At 47.8% G+C, this 17,951-nt stretch overlaps 1 protein-coding gene across 4 annotated transcripts in view; it reads right to left on the reverse strand.

Moving 5' to 3' along the window:
* Adissp (adipose secreted signaling protein) overlaps window positions 1–16,212 on the reverse strand; it is a 17,505-nt gene extending 1,293 nt beyond the window's left edge. For 2 of the 4 annotated variants that reach the window (XM_076929777.1, XM_076929776.1), the window contains exons 1-4: window positions 15,988–16,212; window positions 5,943–6,059; window positions 4,137–4,279; window positions 590–728 (exon numbers count right to left, since the gene is read on the reverse strand). In XM_076929777.1, coding sequence (XP_076785892.1) covers window positions 590–728; window positions 4,137–4,279; window positions 5,943–5,961 — 301 coding nt within the window. In that variant the 5' untranslated portion in view covers window positions 5,962–6,059; window positions 15,988–16,212. Of the gene's footprint in view, window positions 1–589; window positions 729–4,136; window positions 4,280–5,942; window positions 6,060–12,530; window positions 12,687–15,987 lie in introns of those variants that run through there. The other 2 variants (XM_034495842.2, XM_034495843.2) reach the window with 2 other exon arrangements.
* Between the last annotated feature and the right edge of the window lie 1,739 nt (window positions 16,213–17,951).

Below are 17,951 nucleotides of genomic sequence, written 5' to 3' on the forward strand. Positions count from 1 at the left end.
GATGGGGTGGCAAGAGGAAGGGACTTCCACTGAAAGGCAGGTGGTTAAGAAGCAGTAGTGGGGACGTAGAACTGAAGCCAGTACTTGGCATCGTACCCTGAAACTGACACCCTAGTCTCTGTCAGGCTGGTGATCAGGAGTAGGTCAGCACCAGAAGCCAGCTGGAGAAGCAGCCTAGAACCCAATGCCTGGATGGAACTAGTGGGTTCTAGACATTAGCCACCCAAAGTTCCTACAGCTCTGCCTTTTTATCCAGGAAGATGACAGGGAGGCTGGAGGTCAAAGGCAGGTCCTCAGTGGCTCCCATCCCTGGGACCTCTCCACTGAAAGTACCATCAGACAGTGAACAGGTATGCAAACCCGCAGCGTATGTTAATGGAATTGACTTCTCTGTCCAAAAATGGAGGCCTGGGGCTGAAACTGCTCCCATACTGGAAGCTCAAGGAGGTGCCATGCCCCTGCCTTCTGCTGAGCTGCCTGGTCACCCTAGCGAGGGAAAGGGCAAAGAAACTCCTACTTCTCACTCCTACTCACAGCAGGCCCTCATAGATAATGAGGGTGGCCTCTAGCAGCCCAGAAGGGGACCTACCCTCAGGGATGGGTGTGACGCTGAGAAGCTTGAGGTGCAAGCTGTGGACAGGGGCCTCATGGATGTCCTTGCTCAGTCTGCGCACTGGAGGCAGAGTGAAGGTAATCTCATACCTGTGCAGGATCTTCAGGAAGCCAACCTACAGCAACAAGGGAGAAGGGGAAGCACCTTCACTGTGGCTTCTCCTAGGGCAAGAGGGTATGCCGCCTGGGCTCCTGGTGGGCCCCAGCATCTGCTTCCCTACGCCCAATGCTTGTTACTCTCCAGCTGTTCCAGGCCTTTTAACAGTTCCTTTCCCTTAAGGCTCATGGCACAAGCAATTTCTGTTGTCCAGATATATTGCCTGGCAACCAATGCTGTCCCTGTGGGACAGGGGCCTTGGGAACTTTTTGGTATGAAGGGTCATGCCCAGCATCTGTCTCAGAGACTCCACAGGCCTCAGCTTTACAAATAAGAATATGGAAGACAGGAAGTGACTGTCTAAAGGTCACATTGTGAACTAAAGAAAAGTCCTCCCTAGACCTCCTGGTCACTCCTGCCTTGTGTGGTACTCAGTAAGAAACCAGACACAGCCAGGGAGGGGAAGCTTCACTACAGCACCTATCCAGATCAAGCAGCCCAGGAAGGAAGGCTGGTGACTTCATTACTTGATAGCATGGGAGAGAAAACAGAACTGGAGAACTAGACACTAGGGTTTGGTAGACCATGTATTCAACATGTGTGAACACAAGATCCAACCAACCAAACAAACAAACAACAACATGAACAAAACCCCACTAAACCAGCTGTGGGAGCCCACAGCAAGTCAAATGCCGAATATTAACCACAAAACCTGTGATCCTGTCTGCCGACACATGGTGATACATGTATGCCTACCTGCACACTCAGCGGTGCCATGTCATCAGTGACCTCTGCTCATGGGCCAAGCAATTTCTGTTGCCCAGATACACTGCCTGGCAAACCAATGCTGTCCCTCTGGGACAGGGGCCTTGAGAACTTTTTGGTGTGAAGGGTCATAAACTGAAATGCCTCTGAGAAGAGTGGCCTTCTGAAAGCTTTCTGAGCCAGGCAGGGTGGCTCTCATCTATTCCAGCCCTGAGAGCAAGGCAGTAGGGCTGCTGCAAGTTTAAGAGCAGTGTGAGCTACCCAGTGAGTCTTAGGCCAGCCCTGCTACACTCTCCAAACAAAGAGCTGGAGACATAGCTCAGCTGGTAGAGTGCCTGTCCAGCATGTGTGGCCCTGGATTTGATCCCCATCACCAAATCAAATCAGGCCTGGTGGGGCACACCTGTAATCCCAGCACTCTGGAGGTAGGGGCAGAAGGATCAGAGGTCCAAGGTCATCCTTGGCTACACAGCCAATTCAAGGACAGCCTGGAGTACAGGAGACCCTGTCTCAAGAAACACACACACACACACACACACACACACACACACACACACACACACACACTTTAAAATTTTGGATTGCTTTTTCATTTATTGGTAAGAGGGCTTAACACATGCTACAGTGCCATGGAGGTCAGAAGCTAAGTTGCTGGTGCTGGCTCGATCCTTCCACCAAGTAGGTTCTGGGACCAAATTTAAGTAGCCAGGCTGGTCAAGTTCCTTTACCAGCTAAGCCATGCCAATGGCCCTCAAAGAATTCTCAGGTCTAATGAGCTGGCACAGTGGGTGAATCAGTGCTTGCCACTGACCTGACAACCTAAATCTTGTCCCCAGAACCTACATAGTAGAAGGGGGAACTGACTCTTGCAAGTTGTCCTCAACTTCCATGGTAAAATAAGTAAGCGTAAAAAGGCTGGGCAGTGGTGGCGCACGCCTTTAATCCCAGGACTCTGGAGGCAGAGGCAGGTGGATCTCTGAGTCCGAGGCCAGCCTGGTCTATAGAGGGAGTTCCAGGTCAGCCAGGGCTACACAGAGAAACCCTGTCTCAATACATTAGATAGGTAGGTAGGTGGGAAGGAAAGAAGAGCTTTTTAACAAAGGCTTTCTAGGGGTTGGTAAGATGACTCAATGGATAAAGGAACTTGACACACACACACACACACACACACACACACACACACACACACACACACACAGGCTTTGGACATGAGATCAATCCGATGTGAAGTCCTGATTCCAAAAAGTTGTTCCCTGGCCTCCACATGCACACTATGGCACATGCAGCGTTGTGTACACACAGGGCAATAATTTTAAAAGACATTTCAAAGACCTTCTGGCTGTACTTGCAACACTGTGGCACTTGCCAGGGAAATACTCAGAGATGTGGAGGACAGTGCTTATCAGCACCCTAATTTATAAAAGGAATGGAAACAACCAGAACACAGAAGCAGCCATGACATATGCCAAATACCAGATGGGGGTGAAATCTCATTGAAAATTATTTTCTGGCAGACAAGGAACAGTTTGCAAACAGAAGCAAGCAAAAAAACATGTCAGCTGGGTGTGGTGGCACACACCTTTTACCCCAGCACTCAGGATGCAGGGGAAGGTAGATCTCTCTTGAGGTTCCAAGCCAGCCTGGTCTACAAAGCAAGTTCCAGACCAGTCAGAGCTACACAGAAAAAAACCTCTGCAAAAACCACAAACAAACAAACTCTACTACCAACAATACTAGCTTTTGGAAACAAAGTTTTGAAAAAAAAAGTACACTAACATAGTCACCATGGTCAATTCTGGGCCATGTGACTGCCTTTAACTTTCCTGACAAATTTTTTAGTGCCTTGATTGTGTTTATTTCCCTGGGAGCCATTAGCTGCAGGAGAGAGAATGAAGACGTTAGAGTTGAACAGAAAATAATACAAACCTGGGGCCCTTGTGAGAAGGGCAGCAGGCCTTCACCCCAGGGCACTTCTGCTCAACTCTGGGACCCTGTCTCACTGACCAATCTGAAGGTCTCAATTCCTATATCTCCTAACCTATCCCTCCAAAACTTCCTTCCTGTCCCTTCTAAGTGGGTATGGAACCTAACAGCATCCATGCTGCTGGGTGTGTGAAGTATGATGGGATGACTAGCTGGCTGGTGAGATGGCTCAGCAAGTAAAGACTCTGCAGCCAAGCCTGAGGACCAGAGTTTGATCCTTGGAACCCCTGAGGACCAGAGTTTGATCCTTGGAACCCACAAAGTGGAAGAGAGACCAGACTCATGCAAGCTGTCCTCTGACCTCCACATGTGACTGTGGGATGCATGCTCCAACAAAACAAATAAATATAGGAAGTATGTGGAGTCAAAAGGAGGGAGGAGATAAATGGGGGACAAACTGCCCAAGGCCACAACACCAGGACAGCATGCCTAGGCCTGATCCAGGCCCATGACACCACAGCCTCCAACCACCCTTCTATGGTCCTGGTCTATGGCATTTGTTTAAATCACTTACTGAGTTCCTTACCTCCCATTTCACAGATGAAGAAACCAAGGCTCAGGGAGAGGCAAGGTTGTGCCTGTGACCTCAGCTGGGGAAGGGTTAGATGGATAGGACAGCTTCTAGAAGCCAGGAAAGAGAAGGAGGAGTGAGGCTGGTGGTAGGAAGGAGCTCACTTACCTTGACTAGGAAGCTGTTGTCACCCTCCTGAGTAACCATGACCACCGAGTCATGCAGCTTTTCATCAAAGTGGACGTGGCCCTGGGAGCCTTCTGCATCATGGCCTGCTGCAAAGCGGATACTTCGGACTCTGGGCTTACTGCCTAGGAAGAGGAGGAGAAGGCTCCAGGGGCTGCTGGACTCCCTCACCACCAAGAAACCACATCTCCTTGTTTCCACCCCATGCTCACCCAGAATACACTGTCAGTAACAGTAGACACTGTTAATCTTGAGGCTTGTGCACCCCACCCACACAGAGACACCTACCTGTGTAGTCTTCCCACAAATGTGCCCTTCCCAGCACACATGTGAGAAAGACTCAGGAGGTAGCTGATAGGACCCCCTCACTTGGAGGGAAGAGGCTGGCACCGTGTCTACCACCACTCAGTGCAGAGCAGGACTGTCCACAGTGCCAAGCTCTCCATCCCTGCCATCTATTTGGTTTTAAGATTATTTATTTATTTATTTATTTATTTATTTATTTATTTATTTGTGTTTGTGTTGTCTGTCTGTCTGTCTGTCTGAGTTTATGTGAACAATGTGTCAAACAAAAAAGCATTGGATCTGCTAGGCATGACACACACTTTTAATCCTAGCCTGGGAGGCAGAGGCAGGTGAATCTCTGTGAGTTCAAAGGCAGATGGCACCATATAGTAAAACCCTGTCTGGGGAATGGGGGAGACAGCAACAACAAAGGCAACAAACTTGAAGGAACTGGATTTGCAGGTGGCTCCGGGCTACCTGCTGTGAGTGCTGGAGACTTAACCCAGGTCCTCTACAAGAGGACTGCTGAACCATCTCCCATCCCAAATAACACCTTCCCTTCCTGGTTTGTTAGTGAAGCAGACAGGCCCAGCCTGTGACTCCTGATAACTCCAAACAACCTGGGGCACAGTGATAAGAATGGACTCTAGTGAATCTACTTACAATGGAACCTGTTAAAAACTACACTTTTGAGAAAGAAAAAAAAACAACAACAACAACAAAACACTTGGCCTCCTAGAAGAGGCTTCAGCTGCCAGTCCAGATCAGTGGTCCTAGCACTGCAGAGGCTGAGCAGCATTCCAGTCTACCCCCACACTGTTTCCTCCTCTACTAGTGTAGACCAGGGTCTGTGAGGGTTATTAGCTATCACTCTGATGTGTTCCAAGTTCTAAGGCCAGAAAGGGCAGGGATTAAAACACACTACATGGCTGGGAGATAGCCAAGAGCCTATGGGAAACATTCAGCCTATGGGAAACCAAGGGTATATGACCCCAGTCCTCTGTGACCCTCCAGCAAGGTCTTAGGCCTCCCAAGAGTCTGATCCAGAGTCATTTTGGTGGGAGGGCCTGGACTGGCACTGGCCTAGGTTCTTGGATATTCAGCAGACGCCCTGCCAAACATTCATAGCTACAGTCCCTGGTAAGCCCCTTTCAACCTGATTCTCAAATCTTACCCAGTTTCCTTTAGCTAAAGTCTTCCAGATTCATGCCCAGGTGTCTGATGTTCAACCAGCCCAGCCCTCATGTCCTTTAACACTGCGACCAGTGGAACAGAAGGACTGACATATGTGGACACAAAAGCATACATCGCCATAGAATAGCAAACCAAGGAGCAAGCAGGGCTCCCTTCTGGGGCTTGGGTGATCCTGGACCAGCACAAGCTTGGCATACTCTGAACACAGGCATCACATTCAAGGCTGAAACAAGCCCAATATGTAACAATACTCCATCCACCAGGGGCCACTCTGAGGCTCATGCAAACTTACAGGCTTACAGCACTCACCTCTGTTAGCTGCAGCCATGGACACCCTCCCTGCCACTGGGCAAGACACACAGCTCCTACTTGACACTGCCACTCAAGCTCAGCAGTCTGCCATGCTCCAGAGACAGTGATAGGAACCTGAAGGATGAAGAATAAGGAAATAGGAGTCAAGACCACCCGTGGCTGGTGGGGATGGGGCAGTGTTCCCTTTGGAAAACCCTTATTGCTTTCAGAAGACACAGGGACATCTGTCTGACCCTTCTAGTATACACACACACACACACACACACACACACACACACACACACACACACCTTCAGCCCAGCTCTGCCTGATACCCTACTGACCTAAGCCTCACCAAGCTAGCTTCAGTTGCCAAAGTGCCAACATAGGACTCATATGTCCAGCTACCTAAGACTGGCAGGAAAGACAAGTTAAAAAGAAAGGGGGCTTTCTTTTTTTACTGGCAATTTTTAGAGGCTATTTCTGGCATTGCTGACCCCAAAGAGCAGGCCCAAGGACTATATTATTCAGGTCATATACGCAGTTCAAGTAGATACAGGTCAATCAACAGTATGGTTACAAGTGGGTAAGAATAAGAGACAACCTCCTAAGATTTCATATTCACATTCTGGCAGTCAGTCAGGGCCACGTACAGAGTCCTCTGGAGAAAGTGGCCCTCTGTCTAAACCTGCTGTTTAGATCCTAACCTGAGTCACAGAGGCCTCTGGCTCAACAACCCAAGGGCTGCCTCAGTGCAGAAGTAACTGTAAGAAGCTGAGACTGATCAGCAAGTAAAAGGCACTTGTTGCCAAGCATGATGACCTGAATTTAATCTGAGGGACCCACATAGCGGAAGAGAAACAAATCCTGCAACTCTCCTCTGACCTTCATACATATGCTAGCTAGTGCATGTGCAAGTATACATACATACAGACATACATACATACATTCATGTAACAAAATCAGAAAGAACAACCATGAGGCATTCTTAGGAAGCTTCTGATGGGTAGGGTAGAACCCATTTAAGCATCAAAAAAATAGTGAGAGCACCTGATGGAAGAGATGGAATAAACAAAACCAGCACATGTACAGATTGCAGAAAAGGTGGGAAGCAAGCAAAACAAACCCTAACCTCAGGTACCACTGAGGACAGCAATGCCTCAACTGTCTGCCATGGAATTGGGCGATTAAAGGGGAATAACTCAGCCTATACCTTGTATGTGAGCTGCCATCTTCATACCTGCTAATACCAAAGGATCAAATGCCAAGTCATTCTGTGCTCCTAAAGAAACAAACGCCAGAGGCAAGGACTCTCAGGATGCTTCTGACCCATGAGAGATGCCCAATTGGCACTGACAGATGATCTGGTGACCTAAAGGGAGAATGAGACAGACTGCAATGGGGAGAAATAATATCTCCCCTCACTTACTGTGGGACAACACAGCTATGTCCCCTAAAATGAGACAGCCTGCATGAAGTCACAGCATCTCTGGCAAAGGATGACTGATGAAGATGCTTAGGCTAGACCTAACTGAGCCTCTACACCCAACTTAACCAAACACACAGGACTGTGGAACAAATTAAATAACTGTGCGCACGCAATGAGACCATCCAGAAGGCAGGCTATGCCGCAGGACAACTGACCTGTTTCTAAATGAAAGGGATGTCACAGAGTGTTCCAGATATGGAATTGGGCCACAGCCTGATTGTTTGTTTGCAAATAAAAGTTCATTGGGTCACAATTCCTTTTACTTATTTGTGTGTCATTTGTGACAGCTTTTGCACTGAAACAATACTACTTTGAATAGCTGTGACATAGCCTGCACAGTTCTACCAACCTGCTTTAGATAACACATAAGGCACCAAGAAGGCAGATAAAATCCCACAAGAAAGCAGACCCTTTCACCTCATCTACAAGAAATGGTGGTAGGGGTTTCTAACTCTCTATTAGAACAAGATGTTTGGGGCTGGAGAGATGGCTCAGTGGTTAAGAGCACTGACTGCTCTTCCAGAGGTCCTGAGTTCAATTCCCAGCAACCACATGGTGGCTCACAAAAATCTGTATTGGGATCTGATGCCCTTTTCTGGTGTGTCTGAAGAGAGTAATGATGTACTCATATACATAAAATAAATAATAACTTTTCTTTAAATAACTTTTTTTCTTAAAAAAGACAAATCATTTGAAGGGCTGAATGGCTCAGTGGTTACATGTACTGCTCTCGCAGAGGACTGGAGTCTTGAGTCCTAGAACCCATGTCAGACAGCTCACAACTGCCAATAAGTTACTCCAACCCCAGGGATCTGAAAACCTCTTCAGGCTTTAATCTTACTTAGTACTTGGAATGCAGAGGCCTGTGGCTCTCTGAGTCTGAGACCAGCCTGGTCTATAGAGTGAGACACTATTAAGAAAAACAGAGAGACTAACATTTGGAAAACTGGAAATGGAGCTCAACAGTCGAGTGCCTGCTTAGCATGTGGCAATGCCACAGCACTGTGCAAATCAGTTTAACTCAAATATATTAAGAAAGGCTGGAACAATGGTTAAGAACACTTGTTGCTCTTACCAAGAACCCAGGCTCAGCTCCCAGCATTCACACAGCAGCTTAAAATCAGGGACTGAAGCCCTTCTGACCTCCTCAGTTATACAAAAAGTTTGAAGCCAGTCTGAAAAACTGATTTTATTCAGTGAGATAATGGAATTGTACTATATATGCATGTCCATGTTTTTTCAGAGAAACCCACTGAAGTGTTTAGAGATGAGTGACCCAGGAGTGACCTTGCATAATTCAGAGATTGAAGAGTAGCTACAGGGTAGCATTTATAGTCAGTGGCTGGGCCTGTCCAGGGCATAAACTCAGGGTCCCCTGAGAACAGAGCAGTCCTGGGAACCCCTGGGACTTTCTTTCTTCCCTACTGCCTGTTACCAGACAAGTCCTCCCAGACCCCCCCCCCCCCTGTGGTTAGGGTGTTCAGAGCTTGGGTCCCAGGATAGCCCTGGTAGAAAGAAGCCTGGAGAGATGCATGGAATTCCAAGACTCTAGACTCTGGGATGCAGAAGCAGCCAGAACTGGAACATGCACCATCAACACCCTAACAGAAGCTCGTTCACAGTCCCTGGAATGAAGAGCAGCAAGCTCTGCCCTACTCACATCTGGCGAGGGTGGCTTATGGTCAGCTTGCCTCCAGGGAACCTAGCCTTAGAAAACATTCTAGCCACTTCCTAATCAGGTTCCAGGCTGTGACAAGTGACCAGGGTGGCTGGTCTTTTTCCTTGCAGTGTGTTCCAGACACACTGCTACAGCCATGGGACAGCCACAGGCCAGTGTCTGTAAGGTTTTTCCATTATCTCCAGACACTTCTTAGAGATATGGATGACCAGTAGTGAGCAAAGACTCCCCTGAGCCCTTTTAACAAAATAGTCCGACCTGGAGCAGTCCCAGTCTACCTTTCTCCAGGCCCTCAGCCAGAACTACACCTAAGCTAAGCTCTGCTCCAGCCCCAGCATCTTTTTAGGAAAGCAGCTCACACTCCACCCCAATCCCAGGGAAGGCCCAGCCATGTCCTCTCTCACTCTGTAATAATAACTTATTCTAATCTTTCCTGTCATTAAGGGCAGTGACTATGGCTTTGCCAAATGTCCCCAGCATCCATCCAGAGCACTGGAGAGGAAGACGGATTCAGTTTACATTTGTTAATTGAATTAATGAATGACATCCTGAGGCAAGCCCAACTGGGCTAGATACAGTGTGCTCAGGGTCGGTGACTCTCAGGAACTTTTCCCCCTCATCTCTTAGCCAATTCCTGCTCTGGAAGGCAACCTCCTCCCAACTGAGGTTCCCTTCCACTCTCCGTCTAGAGGGTTATGACAATCAGTTGGTTCCTGCCCATGCCCACCCCAAGATGAACGAGCTGCTGAAAGCAAGACCTCCATTTCCTACAGAGGCCAGAATTTGAAGGCAAGCCATCATGCAGGAACTGCCTGTAACCCCTAAGAATGGTAAGGCAAGTAACTTCGGGGACCCACGAGAACCTGGAAAAACCAAACCTCCTTCCACAACAGACAGCCTGCCAGCGGCTGCCCCTTGGGAGCTACACTCATCCACACAAATTCCTCATTAGAAGGAAAAGAGGCCACTGGGCCTCTCCCGCTGTAGTCCTGTCCGCAGGGAACTGCTAGGCCACAGCACAACATTTAGCCTGGCCATGCCTCCAGCCTGCACCTGTGCTAGCCAAGTTCCCACTGTCACCTAAACCACACAGAATCCTTCTCACTCCAGGGGGTGGGGGGCCAGCAGCCAATCAAATTCAGACCATACCCTTGCTGGCAGTGAGGATGAGCCATTTCATTTCTCCAATAGAGTGAGCAGTGGCCTGTTCTTCTCAGGGCTTGGTGTAGCTGTGCCTCTGTGAAAATGCCGGCACCATCGACTCTACCTCAACCCTTAACCACTACAGAAACAAAGCTCCAAGGAATTGCTTCCTAGAGCAAAGGCAGTTCCACTGGAAGAACGGCACCAGAAAAAAGCACTTCTGGTCACTCCTGGAGGAGCCCTCGGGGAGTTCAGCTTCTCAGAAACTAGCTAAGAGATTAAGGAGGCCTCTCCCCTGTCCTTCTTCCTTTCTTCCATTCCAGGGCAGCCAGGCTCCAGGAAGACTATGGAGGAGGCTGCTGTGGCGCCTTTTCTACTTTAGGGCCCTCATCTGGCAAAGAAGATGATGCTCCTGTCCTTAGATGGCCATCAACAAATCAGGAGTGAGAGGAGAGAAAACTGGGTATGGCAGCAGGCAGACTTGGTTAGTAGAGGCAGGAGGATCAGATCAGGAGTTCATCCCTGGCTACATAGCGATTGTAAGGACAGTGTGAACTATCTGAGACAATATCTCTAAATAATTAGTAAGTAAAAAAAAAAAAACCAAAACACATATATAAGTCAAGTGAGATCCTGGACAACTGCAGGATGGAGAACACCGAGGGCTCTTGGGCTTTCAGATGCTCTTAGGGAAACTGGAGTAACAAAAATGTGGGCAGGGGAAAGCTTTGAGGCTACCTTTCCAAGGAATCAGCATGTGGGTAAACAGCTGGATGGTTACAGAACAGCCCAGAGTCCTCAGCGGCATAAGGCCTTGCCCCTAACCAGTCCAGGCTACCCTGTTCTAGCACTCAAGCTCCAAGCTAAGAGCCAAAGATGGTCTATTCCTGGCAAAATGGAACTCTTGAATTGTGACACTCTCCCTTCTGATTATCTACCTCTTCCCAGAGGCAGCCTTTAAGCCCCAAGGTATCACAAAGCCAATTTCAGCTCGGGCTGTGCTGTGTGGCTGGGTGCACATCCCCAAACCTTTTAGCATCTCTTCTCAATCATTCTTCAACCCACCATTCCCAACCTAATAGAAGCCTTTTTCTATGTCAGCGCAGAAAACAACTTTCAATTCTTCCTACCACCTCCCTCTCCTACACCCATCCAGGGGCCAAGTCACAGCTCAATCACTCAGCCCAGCAAAAGCACTTGTTCAACCTCCCCCTAAAGCTCAAAGAACACCCACTGAAGTCTCAGATAGGGAGGGCCACATCGAGGTCACCTGTAGAAGCAATCTTCCATCTACTCAGCCTTGACCTATCTTCGGAAGCCCCCTTCCCCAAAGCCAATAAACGGTATGGGTGTTTACTCTCACAAACAGTAGAGGGAAAGGTTGACCTGTGAAAAGGGTGTTACCCCTCCAGTCTACCAACATCTGTGGCTCTCCTCTGCCAAGCATCCACTTCCCACATCCCCACTGACCTCGGCCAAAGGAGGGTGCCTGGATTCTTCTGGCCTCTAGATTGACTCTTCCACTCAAGAAGCAGAGACACAGGTGACAGCTGCTCCAGATCTCTCTCCTACCCACCACCCACCCACCCCACCCCACCCTACCCCACCCTGGCACGCTCCTTCATGCAGAGCAATGCCCTGTCTTCACATCCCACCAACAAGATTAAAGAAGAAAGACTCAAGCTGTCCAACGGAGCCCTGTTTACTAACAGGAGCACTGGTCCAGAACCTAAATCAGACCATTTCTGCTAGACACTGGGGAGGCTCTGGCACTGGCCTTCTGGCCTTTCCTACCGCCATCGCTGTGGGTGTGGCACTCCCCACCCCACTATTATTGATTTCTCAGGAGACAAGACCAGTGGAACGGGCCTCAGATGTACCCACAGCAAGAGCAAGGCCGCGGCTCTGTCCATCTGAGATAATGCCCTGCGCTCTCTGTGCTCGCCAGGCTGACGCAGGAGTCTCCGGAGCTGACACTCCCAACATCAACATCCTCCCCATGATCGTGCCCGGGCACCGGAGGCTCAGAGGCTACTCTTCCAAGGTCATATAGAAAGCCACGAGGACCAGGTGGGAACGGGACATCAGCCACATTTATGCCCCCACCCTCAGGTGTCACTTGTACCCTCCTGGCTAACCGTCACTTGTACCCAGGACCCCACATCCCCCACCCCATCCCGCTTCTACAGAGTTCCCCAGGCTAGAAAGCAGCGCGTCCAGCTCCAGCACAGTGGAGGATCTCAGATCCAGAAGCCGGCTCTGTTGCACTAGACGGAGCCGGGAGGGCCCACCTCACCTTGCAGGCGAGCCCCGCGGCCAGGCGGGCAGGAACGACCGCGGAGGCGGCGGCAGCAGCAGAGCGGGCTCGACAGCGCGAGGAAGAGCCCCGCGCCGCAGCAGCCTCGCGCCACGCCCTCTCCTCCTTCATTGGCTTGAGGGGAGAGGAGAGGCGGGGCTAGGGCACTTGGGACCAATGCGCTGTTTCTGAGATCCACCAATTAACGACGAAATTCCATATCACGTGCGCGCGGAGGCTGAGCCCCACGAATCGACGTCACCCCAGCAGCACGAGCTCTGGCAGTGAAGCGGGCAGAGAGCTAAAAGGGAGTCGCTGCTGGAGTGGACCAGAGCGACCTTTCCCCACGAGGCTTCCGATCCCGGGCAGTATTGTCTAGGAGCTAAGCAGTCATCTTTCCTACTGGACTGAATCTGGGTTTCGGTCTTCCCTTCCCACCCATTCCCTATTCCAGTTAAGCATAAGAACAAAGAAGGCACGCGGCGTGGGAAGGGGGGGAGGGAGCGTACGCGGGCGCCCCCGGGGACAGGAGCTTCTGCTCTTGGTCTCCAAGGAGGCGGTCGCCATGGCAGCGGGATGCGTCTCGACCCACCCGATAGGGTGTGGGCGTCTACATAGAGCACTCGCTAAGGATTTTGGATTTTTGCCACAGGCCCACCTGTCGGTGTGCGACTATCTCTGTCTACCCTTGTATACACTGACTAGGACAAGTGGCTTAAAGTGCAGTCCAGAACACACGGGTTCCCGATCCTTCCAACTTAACTAGCAGAGACAGGCCTTGGACCACCGAGAGCTTGCTTGTTTTTCAGATAGAATGTGGTCGCTGTCTTTCAAGAGTCCTCAAGGTCTTCTGTGTCCTCATGGCCCTTAATCTGACTCAGATCTGTCCGCACGCTGTTAACAAATTAGTCTTTCTGAGCTTTTGTTTTCATAGCGTTACTTTAGAGGGCCCAGTGCTTCCCTGCTGTCTTCAAACTTTTATCAATGTTTTGGATGGTACGTGCGCTCCCTACTGTTGAGAAAATTCTGTCCTCCAGCGCGGAGATTGAGAACTTTTCATTCTAATCCTAGCCTACTCAACCCCTACTCCCACCTTTCCATAAGCCCTGTCGTGTGTTCCATATCTGTTTTTTCCCACTTCAGTAGACTATGGGGTCCAAAGTATCCTGAAGGCCATCAGCCAGGCACAAGTAACCTGCAGATGTATAGCCTCCGGAGGCTTTTATAAAGAATTTTCTTCCCATCACCTCATCCTACTTCTTCACAAAGGATTCCCATTTCCAGCATTCTTTTGAAATGTCAGATCTAACAACACAGACTCATGTTTACATTCCAAACAGGAACCACGGGTTTTGGGGTAGCAGCCTCTGCCTGTTTGGAACATCAGTCTACCATAATCCCCTCTGATGCCCATTTCTCGTGTTTATTTTACTGCCTGGGTGTGTGCTGACTTTCGGTTTCAAGATTCCTTTTGTCTCTTGCCGCTTTTCACTTGAAACCCATCTCTTGGTGAGCTCTGTTGAACACAGAGTAATTGCTAACAGTTTAAATGAGGCAATTTTCTAATTTTTAACTCCTTTTGATGAATTTTCTGAATATGTAAGATAAGTAAGTTACTGTGCTAGGCTGCTCCCAGTGCAAGACACCCACAGCTCACTCTCAGACCACCACACAAAAAGAACTGTGGTTTCCTGATCTTGCCAACACTCCTCATGTTCCTAGACTCTGAGCATCTTGAGTACCTGAGAAGACCTGTGATATGGAGCTTCCTGTACTAGAGCATGCTACATGTCTCCAGGAAAAGCCACAATTGGTTCTGGAAAGCTTCTTGGAGAAAGTAAGGCTTTGAGTGCCAACAGAACACCAAAATAGAAGTTATATGGCTGTTTCATTTTTCCTCAGTGGGCCTGTGCACCAAGAAGGTATGGCAACATCAGAAGTGCCCAGGCCTGTAAGAAGCTTCCTGTGCCCACGGCCTTATTATCCAAAGCCAGAACACCAGGCTCTCTAGAGTTGAGGCCAGTATATGAAAAGGAATGAGCAACTGAAGGTTAGGAAAACTCCACCTCCAGCTCCAGAATATTCTGAATGTTATTAAATTAAAAAAAAAAAACTATAATAAATCTCCTTGGAAAACTAATAATATGTAATGAAGTTGATAGATGCTTGGAAGCTAGAGAAATACTTAGTAGTTAAGAACATTTGCTGCTCTTAAGACCAGGGTTTGAGCCTGATGGCTCACACCTTTAATCTCAGAACTCTGGAGGCAGAGACAGGTGAATCTCTGAGAGTTAGAGGCCAGCCTGGTCTACAAGTACAGCCAGGGCTATTACACAGAGAAACCCTGTATCAGAAACAAACAAAACAGGATTTGGTTCCCAACACCCCGTCACAACTGCCTGTAATTTCAACTCCAGGAGATCTGATGCCCTCTTCTAGTCTCCTTGGACTCTACACACACATGGTACACATACAGACAAGCCCATGCACATACACAAAAATAAAAATGTTTTTGATAGATGCTGAAAATATTACATTATTTCTCTCGTGCACAAGTACACACACAAATGGTTCCGTGTGTGTGTGTGTGTGTGTGTGTGTTTGTGTGTGTGTGTGTGTGTGTGTGTGTGTGTATGTGTGTATCAAAGCATTTGTGATGGGCCCTTTGGTGGTTTGTATATGCTTGGCCCAGGGAGTGGCACTATTTGAAGGTTGGAGAAGCTATGGCCTAGTTGGAGTAGGTATGTCACTGTGGCATAGACTTTAAGACCCTGTCCTAGATGCCTGGAAATCAGTCTTCTAGTGGCCTTCAGATGAAGATATAGAACCTCAGCTCCTCCTGTACCATGCCTGTCTGGACACTGCCATGCTCCTGCCTTGATAATAATGGACTGAATCTCTGAACCTGGAAGCCAGCCCCAATTAAATGTTGTCCTTATAAGAGTTGCCTTGATCATAGTGTCTGTTCACAGCAGTAAAATCCTAACTAAGCCAGGCCCAAACGGGAATAATTCAAATATATATCAACAATAAAATAAGTAAACTAATTATACTTTATTTACACGATATTATTGACAAAGGATAAACTGCATACATGCAAAAATATGGATGATTCTTAAAGACAATATTGGGTAAAAGATACCAGATACAAAAAATTAACATCTACTTTTGGATTTTAGTGTGTTTCTTTTGGTAAATACATGTATGTATTCTCTTAAGTATATATTTCAGATTTGCTGGTACATAGCTTGTAGCTTTGCAAAATGCTACTTAGCTAGCATGAAGTGCATTTTTCAAATTCTCTTTCACATATGTTTTGAATAAGGATGGGCTACAACAGACATTTTTGCCTGAGATTTAAAGATTGGAAGAAAAATAGCAGCAATACAAAATTTGACATTTACAAGCTCCAAGAAGAGATCTGTCACCCACACACTTTGTTGATCTGCTGACTTACCTCACTGACATAGAGTAGCAGCTACGCCTACAGGGACTCTGTGTTTTCCCGATTCTCCTTCAAGTCTCTGATTCCTGGGTCAGCTGACCAAGGGCGCCTGCTGCTTCTGCAAGTCACTCATCTGAAGACAGAAAACAAGAGCTGACATTGGGTTCACTTCGTTTGGAGCTTTTGGTTTCCACTGTGCTTCACTTATTGTACATCGTCCCTTCCCAATTCCTAATCTTTGGACTTGAAACCCCAGCATTAGATATTAAAAACATTAACTTTACTGGGGCCTGGTGCCATTTGGCCTATAATCCCCACTATGTGAGAGGCTGAGGCACAAGGTTCAAAGGCTGTGGGTCTCCTAGGGCTGCAGAGTGAGTTTAAGGCCAGTCTGGAAAAATTAGTGGAAAATTATTTGAAAAGTTTTTAAAAATGATTAATTCTGGGAATATAGCTGGAGTGCGGGGGGCAGGAATGTTTGCATAGTATGGGTAAGGCCTTGTACTCATTCCCTAGTACATGAAAGAGGCAGAGAAGCCTTACAGAGACTGTTTAACCATCTCCAAAAATTACCTGTATTTAAATCCCTGTAAGAAATTACCTATGATGGTTGGTGAGATGGCTCAGTAGTTAATGAGGACCCTAGCACCCACTCAAGGCAGCTCACAGTAGCCTGTAACTCCAACTCCAGAGGGATATGGCTTGCACAGCACCTGTATTCATTTACCTACACACACACACACACACACACACACACACACACACACACACACACACACACACAGATGTCCTGGTACACACAGTCCCAGCACTTGAAAGACAAGAGGCAGGCAGATCTCTGTGAGTTCAAGTCCAGTTTGATCTACATAGTGAGTTGCAGACTAATGAGGGCTAAATACTGAAACCTGAAGCAGACACTTGAGAGGGCACATGATGTTTGGAAAGAGTATAAATGGAACCCCACAAACAGTGAAAGGACACTCTTGATTTCAACTCCATGCAATGCTTCACTAGTTTTTGGGCGGGGGTGGGGGGTGGGGTGGGTGGGTGAGTTTTGTTTTGTTTTTGTTTTGTTTTGTTTTGTTTTGTTTTTGTTTTTTGAGACAGGGTTTCCCTTGTAGTTCTGGCTGTCCTAGAACTCACTCTGTAGACCAGGCTGGCCTCGAACTCAAATCTGCCTGCCTCTGCCTCCCAAGTGCTGGGATTAAAGGTGTGTGCCACCACTGCCCTGCGCTTCACTAGTTTTTGCTAGCCACACAATGCTTCACTGGTCTTGCTTCTTTGATGGTCTTCGTAGTCTTCACGGGTCTTCACTTCACAGAGAGAAACATGCCGAAGATCTTCTCGTGGTATTCCAGCTGATTCTTGTGCTTCTGTTGATTCATGCAGATTTGGCAGAGCCTTGTGGTTTCTGTTGGATCTAGCTGCTGCTACTAATTCTTGTTTGGTGTTTGGACTGGATTGCTGGTATCCTGACAACAAAGAGTAGAACTGCCCCAAAGAACTCCTTCTAAACAGGTGCATAACTCTCTTGTCTCATTAATCTTCTTTCTCCTCTACCTTAGGTCAGTGGGCTAGAAGGGAGGTTGAAGCATTTAAGAACCCTAAATAAAGTAGGTTTAGAGAAAAACCTAAGCCTACAGAAACTCTGACTCAAAACAAACAAACAAATAAACCAATAAATAAATTCATTTGTTTTGGGAGGAGTGGGGTACAAAAAATAAGACAAAAAAAAGTAAAAATACATTTCTTCTGTTTCTCTGATAGGACTCTAACAAAATATAGCCATCCATTATAAGGACTCTTGAAACTGTTATCTGAAGGGTTTGCACTTATTGAAGCTCTAGTTAGCATTGGAAAAAAAAAAAAAAAGCCAGTTGCATCACATCTTCATCAATAGGAAAAAATGGTAATTTATTTCTTGAAAACAAGTAAAGTATGGCCACAGGTCACCAGTGTTTATGTCAGCAATGAGT

Source organism: Arvicanthis niloticus, chromosome 2 (assembly GCF_011762505.2).
Source record: "Arvicanthis niloticus isolate mArvNil1 chromosome 2, mArvNil1.pat.X, whole genome shotgun sequence".
NCBI lineage: Eukaryota > Metazoa > Chordata > Mammalia > Rodentia > Muridae > Arvicanthis > Arvicanthis niloticus.